The sequence below is a fragment of the Antennarius striatus genome, chromosome 8 (genome assembly GCF_040054535.1).
Source record: "Antennarius striatus isolate MH-2024 chromosome 8, ASM4005453v1, whole genome shotgun sequence".
Lineage (NCBI taxonomy): Eukaryota > Metazoa > Chordata > Actinopteri > Lophiiformes > Antennariidae > Antennarius > Antennarius striatus.
In genome coordinates this window covers 10350001-10375281 of record NC_090783.1, presented here as the reverse complement: position 1 = coordinate 10375281, position 25281 = coordinate 10350001, and the positions used below count along the sequence as shown (strand labels likewise).

The 25281-nt window shown below is 44.9% G+C and overlaps 3 protein-coding genes across 4 annotated transcripts in view; all 3 read right to left on the bottom strand.

The window, feature by feature from the left end:
* Window positions 1-3185: 3185 nt before the first annotated feature.
* On the bottom strand, window positions 3186-11716 carry pycr1b (pyrroline-5-carboxylate reductase 1b). Its single transcript, XM_068322398.1, has 10 exons — window positions 11147-11716; window positions 8053-8131; window positions 7500-7593; window positions 7155-7225; window positions 6869-7048; window positions 6655-6762; window positions 6463-6576; window positions 6147-6239; window positions 5372-5535; window positions 3186-4377 (listed from the first exon to the last, which is right to left on the bottom strand). The coding sequence occupies exons 3-10, from the start codon at window positions 7564-7566 to the stop codon at window positions 4203-4205; spliced, it is 972 nt and encodes a 323-aa protein (XP_068178499.1). The 5' UTR covers window positions 7567-7593; window positions 8053-8131; window positions 11147-11716; the 3' UTR covers window positions 3186-4202.
* Window positions 11717-13661: 1945 nt separating this feature from the next.
* LOC137600426 (myeloid-associated differentiation marker-like protein 2) lies at window positions 13662-15438 on the bottom strand. Its single transcript, XM_068322044.1, has 3 exons — window positions 15115-15438; window positions 14688-14970; window positions 13662-14613 (listed from the first exon to the last, which is right to left on the bottom strand). Exons 2-3 carry the CDS (start codon window positions 14966-14968, stop codon window positions 13962-13964), a joined length of 933 nt encoding a protein of 310 aa, XP_068178145.1. The 5' UTR covers window positions 14969-14970; window positions 15115-15438; the 3' UTR covers window positions 13662-13961.
* A 1928-nt stretch (window positions 15439-17366) lies between these two features.
* aspscr1 (ASPSCR1 tether for SLC2A4, UBX domain containing) overlaps window positions 17367-25281 on the bottom strand; it is a 12808-nt gene continuing 4893 nt past the window's right edge. For both annotated transcript variants that reach the window (XM_068322431.1, XM_068322432.1), the window contains 13 exons: window positions 25013-25070; window positions 24840-24913; window positions 24162-24726; window positions 23989-24027; window positions 23672-23811; window positions 22837-22918; window positions 22679-22745; window positions 22304-22366; window positions 21532-21584; window positions 19204-19255; window positions 19040-19109; window positions 18398-18564; window positions 17367-17613 (listed from right to left, as the gene is read on the bottom strand). In XM_068322431.1, coding sequence (XP_068178532.1) covers window positions 17603-17613; window positions 18398-18564; window positions 19040-19109; window positions 19204-19255; window positions 21532-21584; window positions 22304-22366; window positions 22679-22745; window positions 22837-22918; window positions 23672-23811; window positions 23989-24027; window positions 24162-24726; window positions 24840-24913; window positions 25013-25070 — 1441 coding nt within the window. In that variant the 3' untranslated portion in view covers window positions 17367-17602. The remainder of the gene's footprint in view (window positions 17614-18397; window positions 18565-19039; window positions 19110-19203; window positions 19256-21531; window positions 21585-22303; window positions 22367-22678; window positions 22746-22836; window positions 22919-23671; window positions 23812-23988; window positions 24028-24161; window positions 24727-24839; window positions 24914-25012; window positions 25071-25281) is intronic.

Here is a 25281-nt window from a genome sequence, read left to right as displayed (position 1 = left end):
CCTATTAGGCAATATCCCGATAATGCCTCTCAGTTAATAAGAATAGTAGATATAACACATTCACCTACTGATATCTGCAATCCAAGTCTTTCAGCGACAAGTCAAAGATGTACTGTATCTTGAAATGTAATTTCAATTTTAGACGGTGTTCTTTTGAGGAATCATCGTTTAGAGTTGTGTTTCCAGGATGTGTTGGTAATGTTTCAAAGCATCTCAATAAGCAGCGCATTTGTTCATTCAGAAGATATTTTATCATTATAGAGAGGGAGATGCCCTGCTTTATGTCCTCGTCACTGAAGGAAGCTGTTAGGAGGTAGCATCTCACACACTGAGGGAATAGACCACACACACTCCTGATCCGGGTGGTACGAGAAAAGAAAGTGAAAAACAGCATGTATGGTGTGATGTTAAAGACATTCACTTCTATCACGTTACATTTAATACACACATACTGGACATTAATTAACCCATGCATTTATATGTTTGCCCTTACTTTAAGATGCAACTGTCATCATGTGTGAGCAGCTCAAGCTAAGACTTTACTCATGCACAGTTTAGTATTCTGTTATATGTAAATCTGTAAATTCAAAAATCGCAAATTTCTTAGTATATATATTATGCTCTTTCTTTACTTTCTTATTATTTATCTCATTTGTTGAGTGTTCATTCTTTCAATATCTCCTGTAACTTATCACTGATACATCTTACGTTGCCACACTGATGGAAATGTCCCCACTTTAGGATTAATGAAGGAATGTCTTATCTTATTCTGAAATTAAACTTTGTTGAATTTGCCACCTCACTTCGAGAGCTTCTACTTACAAGAACCTTTTTCTATATTGTGTTCTTATTTTATTTAAAATTAAATATGAAAATACATCCACTAATTACAATCTGCCAGAAACTATAACAGAACTGTTGACGTGCAACTTTAGATTTGCCCCAGTTCCATTTCAATCAAACTGACCACCAGAAAAATGTCTTACTAATGTTTTTAAAGTTTTCTACCTTATTGTATGTATTGACATGTACTTGTGATGGAGGATCTGTCTGTTTTTACGCGGTTTCTGCTACAGACATATGTTTAAGCCAATTCTCTGACTGTGTGGTTAACAGTCAGAGCTTCCTCCTTCTGCAACTGTTTCACCAGATAGCTGCCACAAAATGATTCTGTATCAGTCCAGAGATCACGCTTGTGCAAACACACACACACACACACACACACACACACACACACACACACACACACACACACACACACACACACACACATTATTGACAGCAAAATGGTGTACGAAGGTGAAATAGAGGAACAAGGAAGACTGCCTGCTTTCAAATCCCTCCTTTGGAGCTTTTGTAAGTTTTTTTTATTGGTTTCTGGCACTCCCCTCGGCCGTGATACCGTATGCAAACAACCATGTTCTCGCAAAGGTCAGTGATTACATTGATTGAATGGAGATGACAGGTAGCATCTGGCCTACCTGTGGATAGACATCCTATGCTAAGCTGGAGCACACATTCACACACACACAGTCCAAATTGGAGCACACACTCAGGATTACCTGCTATTGAACTAATATTTCACACCTTCTGCCAGTGTTAGGTTGATTGACACAAAGCACATCCTCAATGCCGAAGGTGGAAGAGAGGCACTCAAAGCCAGCCGACCGGCGAGAGGTAAAGGAAGTCTAATAATGAGAGGCAAATGGATGTCTCTTCAGGAATGGCTAATCTTAGCAGACAGAGGTGGGAGCAAGTGGGGAATAACCTTTTGGAATAAAAGAGGGATTACCGAGACACTTCAGCGGCGAAGGAAAAACCATTGCACGCACAAATAAACAGCCTGAGCGCTCTAAGAGCATGCTAGTCTGCAATTTAATCAAGGGACACTGGTGTGTGTGTATTTGTTTAAGAAAAATAAACTAATCCTACAACAGCTCTAAATTGTTCAATTATAATGAGGACATGGCTCTTCACAAACCATCACTTTTCTTCCATCATTTTAACTTGGCCATTATGCACCTGTGTATTGCCTGAATAGGCCCACAGGCCTATCTCATTCTCACACAAAGTGGCATCTGTTAATCCAAAATGGGCTCGCCTGGAGCTCAGCAATGGGCCCAAATATCTAGTAAGTACTTAGCAGACCTGCAAACTGCGGTAGACACTAGTCCCATCACATCCCCAAATATAACAGCTCCTCTCTCCTCTACTATCACACCAATTCAGCCTTTTGATTTTTAGTTTCTAAGACTACAACACCTAGTGGTGGAAAGTAACTTTCCTCCAAACTACAAGCGACCATGTTAACATAGCTGTACAGATTTATCCATCCGGCTTCGTTTACCCCACGGACACGTCTACATGAAACACACATGGACGAGCTTCTGAACTCAATGTCAGCACACAAAGATGGAACCCTTGGTTCAGGATGTTTGTGTTGAGATGTCAAATGAAAGTTGGGTCTATTGTTAAAGTTTCATTAAACTAAACCTAAAATAGTTAAATATGACCAAACGACTCAATAATTCCCTACGTGACACATCAGTAGGAGTGAATGTCCCACAGTGAGCCGGTAAGACTTCAGGATTATTTGGGGTATTTTTACACTTTGGCATGAGCACTGTTGAAGACAGGCCTGGATCTACAGAAGAATTCCTGATCCCAGACAGCTGTGCATCCAGCTGACACAAGGTTTCTAAAACTGGACCACATCTCCTCGCCACAACTCACCTCCCAGCCAATGAGTAAGAGTGGTTTCTTAACAAGGCTAGTGCTAACAAGTAAAAACAAGTCTGATTTACACCGTTCAATAGGTATACATTTTTGGAGAATAGATGGCTGATTGAAAATAGACTCCCCAGAAAGATGCGGGAACCTTTGGATGACAAGTAGAACATGGAACATTAGCACTATAGCTAATGCCATTTAGCAGAATGTGACAGTTTGAACTTGACATAAGGAATGGGTAATTTGATTTTAGTAGATGTGTAAATGGGTCATGTGGTAACAGGCTGCCCTCTGCTGGCCGGGGTGCATCTTAATGACACAAAGATCAGGAGTCGCTGGTCTGAAAACTAAGCCCAAAATAATAAACTGCAGAATGGAAACAAAGCGTTGAGAAAAGAGGATACAAAATTAAAGTTGACACTAGTGAATCAGTGCACAAACAAACATGCCCCAGCATGATTTAATCCTTCTTTAATATAGTTTGATTTGTATATCAACCACTGAGGTGGTTTGCCAAAGAAAAACGGATCAAGTCGCATAGAGAAAAACATACAGGACAGTTTGGGCAGACTGACGGCTGATGTAATTATTCTGCATTATAATCCATTGGAATAGAGTCAATAAACTCGTCATATTCCCATGTGAGACCTTCTATAATGTGTGCTTTTGTCATGACAGGAGGCAACAGTTCCAAGTCCAGGTTTTAGAAGATGCAACATTTTTAAGCAAGGACAAAGATATGAACATTGATTGGATAATGACGACAGGAGCTCTGAAAAAAATTTGTATTTGTGCACATAATGTACAAATTGATCACTTTTTTTTTTACATTGTAAAACCACAAGGTCATAATTTAATCCATAAAGACCGTGATGTTCAAAAACACCAATCCAGACAAAGAAATATAAAATGCTTACGTTAGGTTAATTCCCTATTCAGTCTTTCGTAACACTTTTGGTCAAACATTAACGGACACGTCGCTACACAAAACAAGTGTAAGTGAAGTTGAACATTCCAGCTTCATTCTTGAGAGACATTAAAGGTGTACATTAAAAGCTTGATGGTTCCCCGGCTGCCATCTGCTGCCTGGTGTGAAGCAGGATCCCGTGATGGCCCATTGGGTCATTACCGTTTAACAGCCTCAGATAATCTAGAGCTCCAGCAGACAGACAGACAACAGATTGTAAATGGACTTTTGCTCTTCAGCTTGTGTGTGTAGACAGTAATCCTGCATCACAACATAAGGCTATAACTGTGAGCAACGCACCCAGACACCATTGGGTGCACAGTCCACATTGAACTCAAGTACGGATAGGTAATTTGGCATTTCTGCCAATTTTGATTTGATTTCATGCCAGTCGTGAGTCATTTTTTAATTGTTTGGCTGAATAGCTGTAGACGATGCGAATATATCCAATTGTGCGCTGTCACAATTAAAATTGTGGCCGTTGTGTGTTGCTGCCCCAGGGGCCTCAGATCTTCTTGACACCAGGCCTGCTGCTGTTCAAGAGGCTGAGGCCCGATATGCCGTTCCCATTAGCGACTCCTCTAACAGTGACCCCCGGCTGCTGCAGCACCTTATCCAGGGTCGTTTTCTTAATGGCTGCTGGAGAGATGCGCTCCTGGTCCGCTAGAGACTGCAGCTCCCTGGAAGGGGAAGGGAAACACAAGGGTTACACAGAACCAGGGACAGGTGGAACCAGGCACAGTAGCCTTCAGCTGTATGAGCTGCAAAGAGCTTAAAGAGAATCTGGAATGTTCATGTTTCTTAAATATACATAAAACAACTTTCTGTGATAATGAATTTTTTTTGTAACAGTTTTGTGTTGCCAAAACTGTAAAATTTTTAGCTCAAAACATCAGGAAAGAAAGACTTGTGTTTACAGGTGTACCAAAATTTCCGGACTACTGAGCGCTCCTGAATATACAGTGTATACAGCATCAGTATTTACACCCCCTGTGATTTTGCAAGTTCTCCCACTTAGAAAATAGGGAGAGGCCTGAAATATTCTTCATAGATACATTTGTACTGTTAGAGACATAATCTAAAAACAAAAAATCCGGAAATCACATCGTATGATTTTTTCAATGACGGATTTGTATTTATGCTCCTCACTGTAAGCTGCACCAACTACATTTAAAAAACAAAAAAACTTTATATATAGGCCAAACCTGTCTATAAGCCGCAGGTGTACAGGTTTGAAACGTGAGATATTTACGCAAAGATTTTTTTACCGCTTTGTTCTGAACAGCGTCTAACACGGCAGTAAAAACGCTGCCGTCTCCAACGGCTCATTATCAATTAATTGATGCCAAGCTATCATGCAGCAGCGCTGCTTCCTACTTCAACAGTCGATCGATTGAGTTTAACTTATAACCTGCATCATGTGACTTTCTTCATGTTTTTCATGATTAACTGTAGGCATGATATGAAAAATGTCTGTTCAAAACACAAACTATGGTAGCGTCTTCCTCGCCACGTTATCTCTTCCACTTGTCTCATTTTGTGCTTCCTGCTAGAGCGCCCCCTGGAGGATGTTAGGCTGTAAAAATTAAACAACTTAAAAACCATTTAAACCACAAGGTTCATAGCTTGTAAGAAAGTAACGGTTTACATGTCAGAATTTACGGTAATTCTCACCGTGTCCTGATGCAGGAAGCCTCCACTGCGTTGATCAAGAGGCTGCGGAAACCTCCGCTCTCCAGGAAGTGCAGGGCGTGGATGGTGGCGCCCCCTGGTGAGCACACATTGTCCTTCAGCTGGCCCGGGTGCTGCTCGGAGTCCAGCAGCATCTTAGCTGCTCCCTGGAGGAACAAAAACACAGTGCCAAACTTCATACGAGGAGATAAGGGAATTTACTAGGAAGGGCTGATTTGCCGCTGCATAGTGGTGAAGTGCTGACACAGCATACCATGCTCAGCAGCAAATACGGTTTTGTCATCATTATGATGCAAATGGTGAACATATGCATTGGAATGTAAAACTAACCACAAATAAAGATAAAGCTCCCCCTGGGAAATTAAATTTAATCTGAAGCCAAGAGACAGTAAAATATTGGGACATTCTTTCAGGCAGTTTCTGGTTCAAAAGGACCCGACAACTGTGACATCTTTGGTAAGCGGTTCCCGGCTACAATGAGCAAAAGGAGACAATCCGAAGAAGAATATTTACTGTCAACAAATTACGTCTGAAAAAAGTCCTGCTTGGGGTTGGGGGGGGACAGAACTCACCAAAATTCAGTGGAGAAAAGCCCCTGAATGCTGCAGAATTTAAAAACCTGCATTAGGTAAATAATTTCTAGCACATTCTTTTTGCATTTATTGAAAACAAGATTAGAAATCTCTCTGTGCGAAGAGCAACATGTGGAGAATTCTGTATTATATTCAGTCAGACCACACCCACGCATTAAACTGACCAATAGGGCCTGAGCTCCGAGCCTGACAGCCAATCGCCTGGGCAGACCCATCTTCACGCCTCCATCTGCAAGAGCATCAAGTGCGGTGAATGCCTGTTTGAAGACAAGCACACACTAAAGCCATCGCACAGCTAACCGCTGGAACATCTTAAGTCAGCAGATGATTGATTAGACCAGCTTCCTGATGCTTTAACCCTTCGTCTGCAGACTCAGAACTTGTACTCAAACACATTACAGGACACATTTAAGAACACCTACTTAGATCACATGACTGACGGTGACTGCAGATAGAGCCGTTTATCAGCGTTTTACTCACGTAGGCCGGCCCACTGCCACTGAGCCCGGTGACGGCATCGATCAGGTCCTCCTCCACCTCAGTGCAGAAACCCACACTGGCCATCAGCTGTTCCAGCAACTTGCCGTCCTCTACCTGAAAGATGGAGGACAACATGAGACCCAACCCCCCTTCAGCTCAAAAACTATCCCCATGAATTCCTCTCCACTCCACCTCTGCGTGTGTCCCAGTGGCGTAGACTGTAGCCCCCTCCCTCACTACCACCGGAGTGTTGGTCATACACCTGATCACTTTGGGAGCTGAGCGGTACTGAAGCAGTTTCTGTGAATTCACAAGATTGAGAACAGACGACAGGAGAGCAAGAGGTGGGACGTTAAAAAACTTTTTCACACATTTGGAACAGAAAAAGGGAGGAGCAGAAGACAACCTTCTCTATGGAGCTGATGGTGACACCCGCTGCACAGGAAACAATCAGGTGACGATCCTCGATGTCTGGCCCGACCTCGTCCAGAACAAATGGGATGATGTGAGGTTTCACAGCCAGGAAGAGCACATCGCTCTTGCTGACGGCCTCTTTGTTGCTGGTCGTCAGATTCACTCCCATTTTCTGCGTAACAGAAAAAAGGATGAAAAGAGGACGTGTGGAAACACCTCTGGCGCTCAAACGCATGAATGCTCACTTCCTGTTAACAAACAGGTAGTCATCTCCTCACCCTCAGCCCCAGGACGGTGGGCAGGTCCGAGTCTGGAGAACTGGCTGTAATTCTGTGTGTGGCGATCACACCTAGAAAGAGGAAGCACAGCTGCGCGTTAACGCCGTATGGGAGCACAATGGGAAAAGTCACACGCTTCAGCAAACAGATAACCAGTCTGAATAAACACCACAAATATGAGGCAGGAAAGTTTTAAAGCAAACATTTCCATCTGATTGATCGATTGTTGCATGAAGTTCAGTTGAGCAACATCACAGGGCTTTTATTCATGTGTGTATTCATTTCTTCACAGATATCATGGCTCGCCGTGTGCATGTTGTCCTCAGCCGACCCAGGTGGCCTCACCTGCAGCTGTGAACCCTTTCACCAGTGCGTGAGCAAGCTGGCCCGCTCCAATGAATCCAACGCTCATCCTGTTAGATGATGTGGCTTCTTTGACCTGGAACGTCCAGCCAGCAATAGATAGACAGGAAAGATGTGTCAGGAGACAGAAAATTTGCACAACCACCTCAGCTTTCAGAGATTTTTCCTCCTGATCAACTATGAAGCTTCCATATATTTATTGTCTTTAATTAAAATGAAAAACCACACAGATTTTGGTGATAATCTTATTATACCCTGGATGACGTGTCTTTTGGGCTCCCCTACAAGTGCACGAATGTGCAGGTGAATTAAGTTGATACAAATCTGTCAGAAATTTGTCGAAATTGTTAAAAAGCACTTAACACAATAAAATCCTCCAAACATGAACGTTTATTTATATAAAAGGTTGATTTTAGCATTTTCAGGCGAACTAGCTGCTGAACCCGAGCCCTCGGCTAAGTTGGCGGCTAGCTTAGCTTCACGCGCTGAAATAAATGAAAAGTGACGTTTATTCATCCGACATGTAGGTGTTTACCTTCCTATAAGTTCACAGGAGATTCCTAAGCCGATGGAGGTTCAGTTGGCGACTGTTCCGTTATTGCCGGCGGGTTTTTCTAGTGGAAAACACCAGATACCGTGTCAACGTGGCTCCCGCTCCCCTCAGTCCTTATTGTGCTCCACAATTTAAACGTACAGCGACAGTAACCAATCACAACAGAGGCACATGCAGCTACTAGCCAATAGGAAATTGTATAATAGTATTAGGCGGGTTTAGCTGTGCGCCACGCCCAGTTGCATCAGTCATCTGGATCGAAGCCCAGTGGCCGGAGGAGGAATGTAGGTCAGAGCCGGGAAGCAAAGAAGGTTCTGTTTGATGACCAAAGTCTGGACCGAATGAACATACTGGGCTACAATTAAAGACTATAACATTGATAAAATTATATTTCATTTATTAAAGTCATCATACTTTAGTAGATTTTAAAGATGTCCAAAAATTATCCTCTTCTATCAAATGGTTTTGGAGAAAACTTAGAAGGTACATCCAGACCTGGAAGTGATTTATAGCAAAATCCTCCATCATGTTATAAAACATGATGCAGTTCAATTAGTGACTCTAAAGTTACCGTAGGTGTTCGTGTGAGTGTGTATAAGTGTACAGTTGTGTTAGTGACAGACTTGAGATGAACTGGTGATAAAATGGTGACCAGTCCAGACCACACAGCACCGCACGCCCAGTATGATGGGCTGCAGGCCCCTGGTGAACCCACAGAGGGGCCACTTTAAGGACCTTCACTCCGACATGCACACGTGTATTGGTGCACGAGACTACAGATTGGATCAGCGATGATTTCAATCTTATCTGTAGATTTGGTGCAAAAGTAGTAAACATGATTAGTATGGTGGAAATCAAACATTTAATAATTAATAGTAACAATACTTAGATTAATGTCTAACTTCAACTGGCAGTATTTTTTATGGTCAGTTAGTCCACTAGTTATTTTATTAATTGGTTTTCAGGTCGTTCAAATAAAAACAACAAAGATATTCAGTTTACCGGCTTTTTATTTAGGCAGGAAATCCTGACATACCCTGTACACTATTTGGACCATCTGTTTGACAAAAAGTAGTTACGACTTTTAAAAAATGTCATAATCTAAAATAGAAGTTAATTATTTCTTGATTTACTGTCACCTGACATGTTATTTCCACTATAATATCTGGTTTAAGAAATTCTTGGAGGGAAACACTGTATCAGCCTGTAGATGTTATTTATACTCTGTAGATGCTGCTTTTGTGACAATCTGGAAATCTGCCTCTTCTTTGTTTTATTATGAAAAAACTGCGTCAGAGTTTCATTTTTAACATGAAAACCCGACAACGGAATGATTGCAGCACATGTTCAGCGCTCCATTTCAAATACACGGGTCTAATGGTGAGTCACAAAAACACTTACCGGAGGAGGTTTCTGAGATCTGAGGCAAATTAATTTGAATGGATTGTTATTCTGACGGGAGAATGGATACCAGAGCTTCTTCCTCTCCCCTTAGATTTGATAGAATCTCAAATAAAGCAGAATAGGATAGTGTATACACTAATGAGCCATGGCATTCAAACAAAGCCCCCCTCCCTCCCATCCCCTTGATACTTCACCAATACATATTCTCTGAATAAGCCACACAGTGTTGGCCTGTAATTGTCAGTTCCATGCTAAAACCTCCCCCTGTGTGTTTTAATAGGGCTGACCCTCCCATCTCTCTGTTACTCTTCTTATGCTGCCCTCCAGACTAAATTTACACTTCACAAGAACTACTGTACGTCTCCTTTAGGGGACCTCAGTCCATGTATTTTCTCACAGTGCAGCCGGACTAAAATGCAGACTGAAGGCTTGTGAACGCTCCTGCCTATATATAAAGCAGAATGCATGATGCTCCACCAGCACCAGCTGTTGGCACACCCGTCCTCTTCAACGGAGTGGGCTAAGTGACACAATTTCATCACATCTCCTACAGGCAAACACCCTAACATCTAGAAATATTCATTTTCATTCAATAATTTATTTTAAAGGAGCACTCAAAATTTTTTTAGAGTTGTGGGGTGTAGCGTCAGCGCTTGGAACAAGGAGAACTACTTAGCCTCTGAAAACAGTTGCATGTTCTCCCTTGCTTGTTTCTTGCATACTCTGAGACGTCAAACAAATTATCTCAGACTTACCTCTAAAAGTTTGCAAAACTGAGCTGATGTTAAACTGAATTAAACAATTAGAAATGGCATTAGTCGTGAATAGAGGTGTGCATCACGTGCATCATGCATTGGTTTGTGGAATTATTACCCCCCCCACACACACACACACACCAAAAAATCTCACAACTTAATCTCAAGCAAAATGGAAATTGCATTGACGCATCCCTGCTACTCTGCTTCTTTGTGGCTCACACATGCACAAACAAAGCTAATTTTAACCCTGCCTGCTTTTGTACAATCCATCACTCAAATTCAGCATGTGCACTGAGGCGTTGCAGAACTCGTCTTTCTTTTTTGACAAAACCACTAGAGACTTATTAAAAACACCACGGCGCTCAAATCCATTTTTTTCTTCTTCAGCGCAGAGCAACAAATGGTAGCAGGTAGAGCATTCACAACAATTTGTTGCTTGCAGTGATTAGGGCCTGAAGCTGCACGTATATATATATTTATGTGTGTGTGTGTGTGTGTGTGTGTGTGTGTGTGTGTGTGTGTGTGTGTGTGTGTGTGTGTGTGTGTCTGTGTGTGCGTGTGTGTGTGCGTGCGTGCGTGCGTGTGTGTGTGCTTGGCAATGTAAGACTGAGAGTACAGGATTGAGAAAATGCAAGTAGCTTTGTGGTGTGAGAGAAAGTATGCATATTTAATATCTCAGACATACAGTACTAGAAAATCTTTCCCAAGTGTGCACATGTCTCGCTCTTGTAGTCTGAGAGGAAAATGAATATGAAAGAAATGACAGTGGAGAAGGGAAGCATTCGGTGTAATGTCAGCTGTCAATTTTATGTAAAACCTCAAAACTAATAAAGCATTTCCCACAGCGCATCACGAAATGTCACAGACAAATCAAAAAGAAACTCCCAACAGAATGTGGAGAAGGAAAAATGTACATCATTTTCACTTCAGCCACTGTTGGGATCTCCGGTTCTTCCTCGTTCCTGAAGTCCAGGTCGAAGTCCAGAGGGGGTCAACCGGCCAGAGGGGCATTGTCCTCTTCATCGAGGTCAACACCTACAGCAGCAACAACAGCTGTGGAATAGAAAGGCTGCAAATAGAGTCTAAAATAACCATTACAAGAACTATATAATAAGAGATTGCAGTCATAGTGATAGTAATGATAAAACACCTGACACCTGATCACCTCTAAACAGTTCAGTTTAGTCTGTTCCTAATCTGAATGTGTTGTTTAATCAGGATTTACAGCAGCAGATATGTGTGCGTACTTGTTATTTCCACGCCAATGCTTCCACATTCTCTTTGGTGCGGAACGACTTCCTCCAGGATGGTGTGCTGAAGGAACTGGCAGAGATTCAAACCCTCTGAGACCAAAGATTTAGCCTTCAAGAATGTTCAACATTTGGCAAAACATGAGCCAAGAGCCAGGAGGGGAGGCTGACATCAGCAACATGCGCCATCAGAGATTAGTCACGACAGCCAGCCAGCACCCCCCCATCCCTCCATATCCCCCTCTCGCTCTGTGCCCCACCCCTCCCATCCCATCCCTCCGTGTCCCCTGGCTGGAGAATCAGGAAGTGGCAATTATGATGGACACCTGTCGCAGCTCATCTCTGTCAGAAGGTTCATACGTCGCAGGCGGTCTGTGTGTGTGTGTGTCTGTGTGTGTGTCTGTGTGTGTGTGTGTGTGTGTGTGTGTGTGTGTGTGTGTGTTTGTGTGTGTGTGAACGCAGCCAGGTTTAAAACAGAGGCCCACAGGGAGCAAGAAGTAAAATGAGTGCCCAACATAGAACAGCTGCTAAATGAGGCTCTGCAGAAGAGCAGGGAGTACACAGGGTTTAATAGAGCAACAAATAGCTGTGTGGCAGCACTGTCACTGCGAGCTGTCTCTGGGATCTGACATATTGAGCCGATGTTATATCCCACTTTAGAAATGTTGCTTAAGACAAGAGTGCACACTGCTTTCTGCAGGAACTTTACTGGAATGAAAATGCCTGAAAAAGCAATGGCATAACATGCCAGAGTCACAGTTATTGCTGCAAAAATCGTCACCAATTTAAATAACCGCCCTCAAATGCACACCTTATATCCTCTCTCTGAGATGTTACTCACGTTTACTTATGAGGTCATTTGTACAAATCGGCACAGCATCCGAAATGGTGAATCAGGAGGACAAACAGCAATGCTTCCCCTAGATACAAGGGCATCCGACTGCATTTGCTGTTGATAATTTTGCTTTATGGGTTCCCAAGGACGGAATGAAATATACCCTCAGCGCCCACACATGTGATGGGGGAATGCACTGATCCTGGATTAGAGATGTGAGATTCACAGAGGTGATCAAAGCAGAGAGGGAGGAGCAGGTGGATAATTTGTAAAACGGGATGGAGGGATGGAGGGATGGAGGGATGGAGGGTGGGTGACAATCCGGATGGACAGAGTAAGGAAGAAAGGAAAGAAGAGCATCAATTGAAGTGGCCTCATGTTAAGAAGAATGTAAAAGTGTGTGAGCAGCATGTGGAGAAAACCTTACAGATCAAAAGGAAGGAAGTTTAACATTTAACAGTTTTACTCTGATTTGGGTCTCCATCTCCCACCAAAAAAGGAACTATAATCTCTCTATATCTGCAGCTGCTGATTGCTCCTCCATGTTTTCCGGCCCTGTCAGCTTTTTGGTGCTTAGAAGGTAGTTTCTCAGGGCGTTTTACTGAAAACAGCTGCAAAATGATGTTATAATAGTGGCAAAGTGAATCAAACCAGTGTAGTTGTGGGCTATAAAACCAAACCACACCAAGCTGATAGACACTAAAACGCTCAAAGCACCAAACATTCACCGTGCCACATAAACGAAGTCTGATCCGTGGTTTGTAGAAAAATATTATGTCAGCTCTAAGTTTGTTTTATTTGAATGTAAAATCCGATATGTACAAAAAACATTTCACCACAGTTTTCAGACACGAGCTCCATCCGTCTGCCCATCTTCAGAGGCCGCATATTGGATCATAGCGCTGCAGGAGAATAAAATCAGCTCTGCTGTTTGTCCTGGAGTGAAAGAAGCGTTCCAAAGGGAGTTTTAAAGACGCCAGCCGTTTATAAATGCCGTCTCATGGCTTCGTTATGTGTGCAGACAGCTCGTGGGTATTTTTGGCAGCCTGGGTAATGTGCGTCGATCTCTGGCGTGGGCTCTGCAGATGACAGGGATGCCACACATGCCAATGCCAGATTTACTATTTATATTCAAGAGTTTATGTTTTATTCAGGCAAAAGCACAAGCAGCAAGTACATGTGTGTGTGTGTGTGTGTTTGTGTGTGTGTGTGTGAGAGAGAGAGAGAGAGAGAGAGAGAGAGAGAGAGAGAGAGAGAGAGAGAGAGAGAGAAGAGAGAGAGAGAGAGAGAGAGAGAGAGAGAGAGAGAGAGAGAGAGAGAGAGAGAGAGAGAGAGAAGAGAGAGAGAGAGAGAGAGAGAGAGAGAGAGATGCTGCAGGTCAAAAATCGGTTAGTGTTTTGTTTTGGGAGGATTTGGCAGGATGGTCCAGTCGGTCCATGTGGGGGGATGGGGGGTGTTGAAGGAAATGAGGTGTCACCCCAGTAGGGTGTGGTAGATGGGTCAAAGTGTTGGAATTCTTTTATTCCTCAGTGCTTTCACATTTACTCTGGGTGTCCCTCAGTGATGTCCAGGGTTTTAACTCGTCAGATATATGGACAGACAAAAGTGAAGCTGAAAGAATAAGTGAAGATGAATAAACTGCCGCTACACTCGGGAGTTAGTGCGCACGTGTGAGGGGACGAATCGTATCCTCTGTGAGTAGATCAGGTCGGCCACATACAGTCCAAAGTTGACAAAGGAGAAGACCCCCACCACCACCTTGCTGTCCCACGGACACCTCCCCTGAGGGCAGGACGACGGTCTCCACGGGGACCCGTATTTGGTGTCGAAGCAGAAGACGGGCCACACCACCGAGGCGCTGAGGTAGAGCAGAACCTCCAGGAGGGTGCACACCACCACAAAGCGGTCAAACGACATGCATCGCACAGTCTTGGTCCGTCCGCACACAGTGGTCACCACCACCAGCGCAGTCAGAGTGAAGCAGAAGGCGTAGACCACCACGCAGTAGATGGTGGCCACGTGGCGCCAGTACTCACTCCGGTTGGCCAGAGCGCCGAAGATGATGCAGGCAACGAAGCCCTGGACGACTTTGAGGAGGCCGGAGACGGTGGACATGTATCCCACCACAGCCTGGCCAGGCCTGGCCCGGCAAAGGGCCACCTCGGCCCCGTACGCCAGGGTGCCCAGGATGGAGCAGACAGTCACCGCCACACGGAAGTTTCTGACATCACAGCCGGCATAAGGACATTCAGCCCGGACGAAGAAGAGAGGGTAGACGACCGAGGCCGTCACGTACCTGCAAAACACAAATCACACATAACAATGTCATTAAGGGATGTAGCTGAGGGTCCACCCGAACACGTGACTCACATGAGCGTGGCGAAGGCGGCGCATGTGACCGTGAGATTGTCCCAGGAGACGGGCAGGCAGTTGTAGAGGCGAGTGGCGTCCAGGAAAAACACCACGACCGACATGGCAAAACAGAAGCACCAGGCCGCCATGCAGAACACTCCGTGTGAACCGCTGTAGCCGGCACTGTGGGTTACCATGGAAACCACAGCACAGCCCATGGCTAACTGGCAGAGGCGGGCAGCACCCAGAGGTGAGCAGAGGGCCTTCTTGTTGAGGTACGGACCTCCCTGCGAATCCATAGCTGAGCAGACAAGTCAAGAAGGGATCAGATTAAGTATGAGGAGATCTTCATGAGGCCTTCAGGACGCGTAGGAAAAACATGAAGAAGTATTAAAGCTCCATCTCTATTTGAGATGGAGCGGGTTAAGCTGCCTCACGGACTCACCTTTCTTTTGGTTCTTCAGTCACGAATATATCCAGACTCATCAGGAGAGACGGTCGGAGTTCTCCTATCTGCAGATGCTGTGAGTCCAGGATATCCCTCCGATTTGAGTCCTCAGTGGTAAAATGTCTTCAGGTCTCAGATTGTGATTAACTGAGCCGCTCTGGTCCCAACTCAGACCGTCCCGGAGAACCACGTTGGAATTATTATCCAGACGCGTTCACCTTGCCATGGTGTAAGGACATGGTCACACCATCAGCTCTCCTTCAACGCCAGCTCTGTTTCTTATGTTCTGTCGCTCACACACGTTCTCCTTCCTCCCCGTTCCCCTCTGAGCTGGGGGGGGGGGGTGCCAGTCAGCGGGACCCGAATGGAAGTTATTTAGGGTTGGGCCATCACATGAGCATGGGAGGGTTGTGTACATGTGCTTGGGCGTGGAGTTCAGGCATGCAGACACATTAAGGACCCTGTGGAATGAGGTCAGATGATTGCCCTATCATAATAAGACATGTACATTAGGTAATACTCGGGTGATGTTTATGAAATTACACCAGGAATGTGGAAGTGGACATGACCAGGCAAAATCCTAACAATGAAAATACAGGTTTATAATACTTTTAGAGCCATAAATACCATTCTATATTTAATTACTGTTGCTGCAGAGCATCAGCCTCTTTCCGTCTCCCACCTCGTAGTTTTTAGGGGCACACAAGCAGACCTCTCAAAATTTTTGTATAAACCATCTGCATATTGTAAAATACACTTGTGAGGGTAGTGGTGTCAAAAATAGAATGGGGAAAAACAGCATCGGATGATGATGTCAAATGCTACATGAACGGCATCAGACAAATGCCTTTAGTGTGTCTGTGTGTGTCTGTGTGTGTGTGTGGGGTGCAGAGAGTTCATGTCGCTAATTTAAGCAACTTTTGCCTTTGGGAGACAACGTCTTCAAGTCTCACACAGACGAAACATAAACTAATGCTACACCTCATGACCCATCATCAGCACTGTAATGTCTAATAATAAATGTTTACTAGCGCAGATTTCACCACAATATCAATATAATGAAGTGTGACTGAATATTTTCCAGCTGCTTACCTCTAATAGTTCAGTTTTAATTCAGTGCAGGGCGTGTATTATAATTTGAACATTATCATAAAACATCCTTTTCCCCCAGTCTATCACATAATTGTTCACTAATGTCAGATGAACCTGTTACATTTTTACATGACCTGAACCAACCAGGTTAGAACCCGAACCCTCCTGACCGCCTGCAGGTGGGCCCCCTGCCGTCCACGGATCTCTGCCGCCCTCTGGAGGCTGTGTGTCGCACTGCACCGGCACAGCCTAAACGGTTGATCTGAATAGAGTGGAATTTTATTTAATGCACAAAAAGTGTGAATTTGTTCAAATGTTTGCCCGAAGTGAAGTGTTCTTTTGTCCTGTCTTTAAAGAGAATAACTTGGACGTCCTGCAGACTCACCGCTGCTCCACCAATCAGCAGAGGAGGCTGCAGCTCCATGAAGAAGTGAAGCACCCATTCATACCAGCCTGTCAATGTCCAGATTTGTCAGGACGCAAATGAGCAGCTATGAACGGGTCTGACTTGGATCATCTTTTTTCATAATAAAAAAGTTCTGAGAGAAAAGGGGAAAATTTCAATCTTTCATGGATAAATCTTTTTTTATGAGGTCAATTTCAGAATGAAGTTTCTCCTGTGAATGAACAAACTCTTGTGTGAGTGCCCATCGCTCTATTTGGCATCAAAGGCTTCAGGGGTGGTTGGAAGCAATTAATTTTCAACAGACACACTGTGTGTGTGTGTGTGTGTGTGTGTGTGTGCGCGTAATGCATTCCTCCCTAATGCTCACACATGCACAGCATTCAGGGTCCTTTTCTCCATGAGTTAACCCTCCGTTTGAAGCCTCCTCCTGGAGCTGAGAGCGAATGAGGAGACAGAGGGACGCTGGTCTGCTCGACCACAATCAGAGGAAACAAACCTTCTGTGAATATTTTATATTTATTATCTACACTGTCTTGCCTTGACGTGTAAACTTCTGCTACAGCGTAACAGTTACTTGATATAAACCCAACTTGTTTCAGATCAAAAGGTTAAATGATGCTGCTGAACTAGTTATCTTAGGGAAGACTCAACCGGGTTCGAAAGACTGAACGTGTTACTACACGAGGATGGAGATGCATCAAATGTCAACACGCTGGAAAAAAATGAGCAAAACAACGAAACGTTTGTGTGCGACAATCTTTATTCAGTTGGCACGACATTCTCACCCTGAAGATAAAAGCAGTTATCGGCTCAGGAGTGTCTCCCCAGCGCTTAAGTTCACACCATCCGTTCTGTTTCAAACCCTAATCGAGTGCAGGATTCTACAACTGAACCCTCTGCTGTCCAAAAGTCTTCATCCAAACCACCGCCATGATTTAAGTGCTCTAGTCCAGCAGCTAGCCGGTCACAGGTGGGGAGCTGGCAGATCTACTTCTTACCTGAAACACACAACGACAATCACACAGGACAGTTCATCAGTGCTGGTCAAGCCGTGAGAGCTGGCATGTGCGTGTGTGTCTCCACATATGGAGTCCATAACGACCCCCCCCCCCCGGTTCTTTTAACTTTCCTCATGAAAGAGAAAGCAGCCACATCCTAAAAAGATGCACATGGACAGACACAGAGACCAGAAATAAAAGACGCACAACAACTCATAATAATGGAGAAGTCACAATTATGGCGGACAAAATCACCAAGGCGTCAGAACGGACGTGCCATGTGACGGACCGGAGGGGCTGGTGCCCTGTGATGTGGCCCAGCAGCAGCCGTGAGTGTTTGTAGTGGTCGTCAGGGCTGCAGGGGCAGACCATCCTGAACTAATCGCTTCATCCTAATATGCATCCTTATCTTCTGAGTCATGAGGAATTCTGCTTTCAAAGAGCCCATTTCCTATTGACTGTGGTTTTGGGGTTTGTGCGCATCTGCGTGTGTGTTTACCGTGACTGTTCTTTCTCTGTGGAACAAAAAGGAAGTGATCTCTGGGGAGGATTGGCTGCAGGGAGGACCGCTGGTTGGATGTGCAACAACACTTGTATGAGATAGATTTCCTGGAAATTGGTGTTCATATTGGATTTGAAAATAAAACAATTGTGTGTTGATTGTGGAGTTTCTGAATGGGACGAGTTCTGGTGTTATTGGGATTGGATCTCAGAATGAACGCCTGACATGCTTTAATACCCAACTCATGCAGACACGTGAACGCGCTAACCATCCAGTCCTTACCTGGAAGCTTGAGCCACTTGGGCATCTTTCCCGGGTCAGACCTGGTGGGTTTAGGGGCCCGGCTGCCCTCAGGCGGCTCTTGGTCATCCTTCGTGGACTCACTGGCATCCTCCCTTGGTTCTGATAGAGGCGACTCGACAGATGCCTCGGAGCTGGGAGGACACATTCTGAAAAAAAGGTGTCACCACAAACATTCTTCTCAGAAAGTAGTTTGTTGTTGTTCGTTTTTCTGCGGGAATTTTTGCACGTCTGGATTGAGACCTGAGCCAGAGGCCAAACGACCGAGACCAGGATTCAAAGCAGCAAACGACCTTTTAGAAAAGCAAAAGGATGACAGGTGCAGTCCCCTACTGGGAAACAAGCTTAGAATGGTTTGGAAAATGGTGTGTGTGTCTGTGTGTGTGTGTGTCTGTGTGTGTTGAGGAAATGAGGGCACACCGGGGCACCTGCTGTTTAGGCAAAACCTCAAAGGAATTCCAATGATGACAGCTTTGTGACAGGAAAATGGGCTGGTTGCCGCGGGATACAAGTGAATATACACACCCCAATACATGCACAGCCAGGCACAAAACACACACACACACACACACACACACACACACACACACACACACACACACACACACACACACACACACACACCTCGCAATGGACTGGTTTGCTTGCAGAGCTGAGACGGAGGATTCCAGCGTTTCCCTCCTGATGTAACGATCTGTGGAGGAACACCCGTTAGCGTTCACTACATTTTCTAACACCAGGATCCAAACCCAAAACCAGCATGAGAGAAAAGAACCAAAAACACAAACCCGTCCTGACGTCGGAGCCGAAGTACACCAGAGCACCAGGGAACAGGTCGGCCTGCAGGAGGACACACATTTGTCAAAGTCTGCAACATACAGAATTTTATTGGTGTAAACAAAGCTGCTTCCAGCACGGCCGCCACATCCAAGCCAACGCAGCTTCATTCTGGAGAATGATTCATGGCTTGAGGATCTGAACCAGTAACTGAGGTTCTTTGAAGCAGACCACAAATTGAGCTCCCATCAACAACACTTTCACCCCTGAAGCGCGACACACCCCTCAGGTGAACGCCTTCATGGACATAATGGATCGGTGGCAGGCTGATATTATCAAGCGTACAATTAAGAGCTAGGAACGCAGACAGGCAGGCAGGTACGCGGTGCACACGTCTGTGACAAACAGCACCGACTGTTCACGCCCAACCGCCTGAGCACGAGCTGAGACACTAGGGGGATGAAGAACCTCCTGTTCCTTCTCCAGAAGATCATAGATGGGTCACGTGTTGGAAAGTATAAGAACGTGCTTATAGACACCAAACACGACTCAACCGCCAGAGCAGCGCGACTTGCCGCTCTGCAGCGGCCAGCTTTACGCCGCTCCATCAAACAGCTGGCGTCGCGTTGGGTGACGTAAGGCCTGCGTGCAGCTGTTCGGTGACAGAAGTCCATTCCACTAAGCCCCCCGTTCTGTGCTGATGTTAACGCCACAGGAACTCTGGAACACTCAGAGTTGGTGATCTTCAATGACGGTGGAATATCTAGCCGGTGTGACAGAACCGCACTGCATTCTTCAGAACAGGCCAGTCCTCATAATCGTTTGGGCTGGAGGAGCTTGGTTTTAAGCGTCAGGGTGTCCTTATATTTGTCTATTAAAGCCAAAAAAGCATGAATGAAAGTTTCCATTTTCTGCGCAGTGGGTTCCTGGAATCATTACTGTCATATAATCCAGCTTGATCCATTTTACAAACTGTTCCCTTCATGTTCTGTCACAGACGTGTCTGCGCTGAAACCCTTGTTGTGTCACGGTTCTATTATTTTCTCAAATATCAAACAAATTCCACATTTAGATTTTTTTTTCTGTGCGGACTCTTTTGCTTGGCTTTTGTTTGAAGTATGTGTGTCATGCAAGAATGAACAATGACACTTTCCTCTCTCCCTCTTTGTCAATGGTGGCTAAATTGGGGCGAGAGTTAGTCCTAATTATCAGAGCCCTGTGAGCAGGAAACAGTGAGTTACAGAGAACAACAGGCATTCCTGCCATCCTGCTCCCTCTAGTAAGACCAGTTCCACTTGGGATGAGACAGGGCAGCTGGATCAGACGTGTGTGTGTGTGTGTGTGTGTGTGTGTGTGTGTGTGTGTGTGTGTGTGTGTGTGTGTGTGTGTGTGTGTGTGTGTGTGTGTGTGTGTGTTTGTGAGAGAGAATAAAACACAAGGGAGGAATGAAGTGAAGCAAGAGAAGCAGAATGGATCCTGATGGAAGACGGGGGGGACAGACGGATGAGGGAGGGGACGCCTGCTATCAAAGGGCTTTTGGGACGGGAAACATTCCTTTCTTGACATGATACAAAGCGATTAAACGATGAGTCTGTGTGCGAGAGACACACAAACGTCGCTGGCGTGTGCGCTCATGTCTGCAACATGACAAATAAGATGAAAGTTTTCTTGTTTGTGTGACGAGGAGATAAAAGATTTAAGTCTCTAATGGGGGGTGGGGGTCAGGGAGGGAAAGAGGGATGTGATAAACGGCAAACAAAGACTTGAATCTAAAAAGGTTTAAGTTCAGATTTGATTTTAAGTAACCCTAACCCCCACACACACAAAAAACCTGTAGTATTCCAGAACAATGTGTCCCTGGGGGGGCTTCTGGGTGTGGACCGATCAACCGTACCGGAGGACGACGTTTCATTTCTATTTCTTCTCTCTGGCCTGCTGCATTACTCAAATAGTTCTGAACTCTGACGGCAAGAGAGCATCAAGGCTGCCCGTTGGTGTGTGTGTGTGTGTGTGTGTGTGTGTGTGTGTGTGTTTGGTTGTGTGTGTGTGACTTCAAAGCGAGGCCTGTATTAACCCCATGTGCCAGTCTGGGAGAAATGAAGCCCAGCTGGGGTCAAGGACAGTGGAAAGAGCGGAACAAGTGTATGTGTGTGTGTGTGTGTTCGTGTGTCGGTGCGGGGGGGTGGGAATGTGGCGGCGCTTTGAAGAGGAGAGACGGACCAGCCAATACATTTTACAGCCTGTGTGTGTGTGTGTGTGTGTGTGTGTGCATGTAGTTGAGTACTTTTTTTCAGCGTCAAATCAAGTCAAAGTTAATGACGGTGTTTTCAAACTCGTACCTGAAACAGTGTTGCTGTGGGGTCGTCCAGAATGGTTTTTGGGGGGGTGATGACTGAAGGAAGGTTTTCAGTAAACACAAACAGGACAGGAATTAAAGAGGTGGAACAAAGAAGAGTGAACTTACAAAAATATTAAAAACACAGCAAATTATTAAACTCTTAAACTGCTTTTCAACAGCATGTGATTATTCATTTAAACTAATTCGCTGTACAAGAATGACGTAGAGTTGATAGACTCCCTGAACATTGTTAAGTATAAATTTATCTCTCAAGACATTTTTCATCAAATCTACAAACTACACTACAAAATATATTTTACTGAATTTTAAATTCCTAACTACCTTTAATTCTTCGATCGTCTTTGTAAACTTCAAATCACAGCTACACAATCACCAATCTGACATTTATAATTGATCTAACAATATGATTTGGTTTTTGCACAAGTACAGAAGTACATAGAAGTGATCCTGTCTGGGGGGTTGTGTACATGTTTGTTTTTTGCTCCAGGTTTTAGTTTAGGTAGTTAATAATATTAAAATGAGATCCTGGAACTTCTGGAGAATCTGATTTACTCAGACTTTAAAACAATTCCCATTGTCTCCAGTTGCATCTGCATCTTTGCTCTGAAGACCCAGAAATTATTTGTGGGCTAAAAAATTTCCCTAAACTGAGACGGTAATGAGTGATTTTTACTTTGGGTGAGCTGTTCCTCTATAATCTGGGATTATGGGGGTTATCTCCCAGGCAGCTGTGAATGCATGACATGACTTACACAGGTAGAAACTGAGCTGAGAGTCCTCCAGGTTGCTCCTCACGAAACGCATGACGGCCCCAACTGGACAAAAAAACCAAACATAGAACACCTTCATCGCGCCCTGTGTGGAACAGAATTCATTCACACTTGGAATTTCCCTCTGATTGTTTAGTTCTGCTCGTCTCGTGTTGCAGTCGGGGTTGCGGTGGATCTAATCCATAGAATTACAGACCCGGCTCATCCTTGGCTTCGCATTCGTCACTCTGCTGCGGCTGCAGACACTAATGTGGTGAGGAAGCCACAAGTAGCTTTAAAATTGCAGCCATACCTGTGGCTAGCCAGCTGAAATGAACACTCTCTGCTCTGCACGCACACGCACACACACACACACACCTGTCTCCAAGGGCCTGAAGAATCCCTGTAGAACATGTCTGTCTGGAAACTGGACCCTCAAGACCACCTGGAAAAGAAAGCCGTGTGCGGTTTATTAAAAGTAGCTTTATTTCATATAAATGGGCTCATTCAAAAACAAGGCCGTCGCTTGTGCTCACTTTGGGGTATCGTTCCATCTTCTCCTTCTTCTGGGCTTCTCTCAGAGCTTTGGTTATCAGCGGGGCCTCCTCAAATAACTTCCTAGTGGAGCGAAGCAGAAGAAAGACAAAACACCTTTAAGATGAAGAGAGCTGACGAACCGCAAACAACAGAAACAATGACCAGACAACACTTCCAGCGCCGCCCTGACTCGGGTGTGGATATGCACTCGTGCGAAAGCGTCCAAGGCATGAGTTGAATGGTTGCGGTCGCCATAATTCCCACCGTAGTAATTGCAGTCATTGACACAGTAGTAGTGGAGCAGCGTGGCCGCCAGTTAATTCTGCGTGGAAGGAGATTAAAGCGCCGTGGCAGTGTGGTCTCAGTCTGCTGGTGTTTGGATGTCAGCAGGAAGATAAACGTCTAAACAGATCAGGCTCGCTAATTGCTCCCTGGATGGAGTCTTTAGAAACGTTTGTAGTGAGTGGAGCATCTTAATAATTCAAACATGTTTGCATACAAACAAATTCTCAGCAGCTGAGTTCTGCTGTAGCCACATCCAGAGAGTGCAGAGTAAACTCCTCCGCTTCCGTTTGGCCCGTAAATAAAAATAAACCTCAAACTCATACGAAATAAAAAAAGAAAACTTCAAAACGCACACAGTGATTCCCGGCATTCCTGCTGCCTCCATCCCCCAACACCACAGGACAAAATACCAAAGTGAGTCATCATTCGTTACAAACAGCGCAGAAACGAATCCCATTCAGACATTTTTGTTTTCGAGGTAATCCTAAAAGTCAAACTGGCTCTTCTGACCTGAAGTCACTCAACCGCTTCGATCACTTCCTCCCTCACCTCTCGCTCTTTAGCTGAGCGAAGCGCTTTCGCACATCGTCCACGGTCACTTCGAAGAATTCGTCGGGCAGATTTTGGTTTTCCTCAGAGTTACAGGATGTTGAGTCCAGGTGGTAGATGAGGAGCTCCCTCTCTATAGGCTGCAGACAGACGGCGAGAGTGAGTGAAAACACTTTAACTGGTAAGCATAATTTTTCTTCACATCCTCAGAAGGATTGGAACTGATACATCATGACCATGTCTGCAGTGAGACACCTGAAAGAGAAGCCTTTACTGTTATAAAGGACACAATGTTGGTATTAAATTAATGTCTTCACCTCCAACAGCTCCTCTTCAGGCGCCACAACGGTTTGACGCTGTAAAAGAAACAGATTCTTACTCAACTATTAGTCAGGATAAAATGTCTTGTTATGCTGTCACACATCGGTGTCTGACATGTTCCTCCAAAAGCTTAAATGATCCCATTTCTCCATTCATTCATTCCATTCACCTTAGTGCTACAACTGTGGCTGGATTTGGCTTTCTTGGCTTTGGGTGATTCTACCGAAGCCGTCAAAGCAGACAGAGATGAGGATGAGGAGGATGAAGATAGCGTCCGACCTGGTGCATCTCCACTGGGACCCCCGAGGCGCTGACCACCTCCGGTGAATGGAATGAAGGGAGTTGAAGGAACAGCGGAGGAGGAAGACGGTTGGGGGATCAGTCCCAATGGTCCTGGTTTCTCCTCCTCTTCCTCAATCGGTTCTTTCCGATCAGGACGAGACTCCAGTTGACCTACACCTCCGGACTTGGGAACAACTTCCTTTTCAACAGGAAGTGTGCTTTCAGCCGAGATGGGAGATGTCGTTGGGCGTGTTTCTGTTGGCTGATGGCGGCTTGAATTCTCAACCCCCACCTCGGTTATTAATGTTTCTGTGTGTGACGGGGCGGGGGCAGAGTCGGGCAGGAATGGCTGGTTAGCTGTAGTTTCTGTGGCAGCAGGTGTGGTTGGCATAGCAACAGCAACTTCTCCACTGTCTTTCTCTGTCTGTGCTTTGTTGTTTTTGAGTAAAAACCTTAGAGGAATAGAAACAAACGCTTCAGAAAGGAACAAAATCAAAGTTATATTCTGTGATGGACATTTGAGCTTCGTAGAAGGTATTTAAATCAGACGGAATAAACGGTTCACCTGACGATGGCACTTCCTCCTGTGAGACCCAGAGACTTCAGAGTGGCCCTCTTTAGTGCATCTTCCCCACTCACCTACACACAGACACACACAGACACACACACACACACACACACCTTTATTACAATGAAACTGACTTTCACCTCGTCCACAGTCACGGGAACCTCGCCTACCTCGTCTCTCATGTAAACACACACGGGGGTGGATCCGGAGTTGGACAGCGCTAACATGCTAGAATCAGGAAAAACAGACATATCAAACGGTGAATGGTTTTTATTTATTTTAACGGTGAAAAGTCCATGTTGGAGAAAATCTGTTTGGTGATTTTACAATAAAACCTTGTACAATGGAGAGGCACGCTGTCTGCATGTGTATACCATGTGTGTATTATCCCGTGTAGAAACTAATTGAACCATAAATTTTTAACAGTTGTTCTCAATTC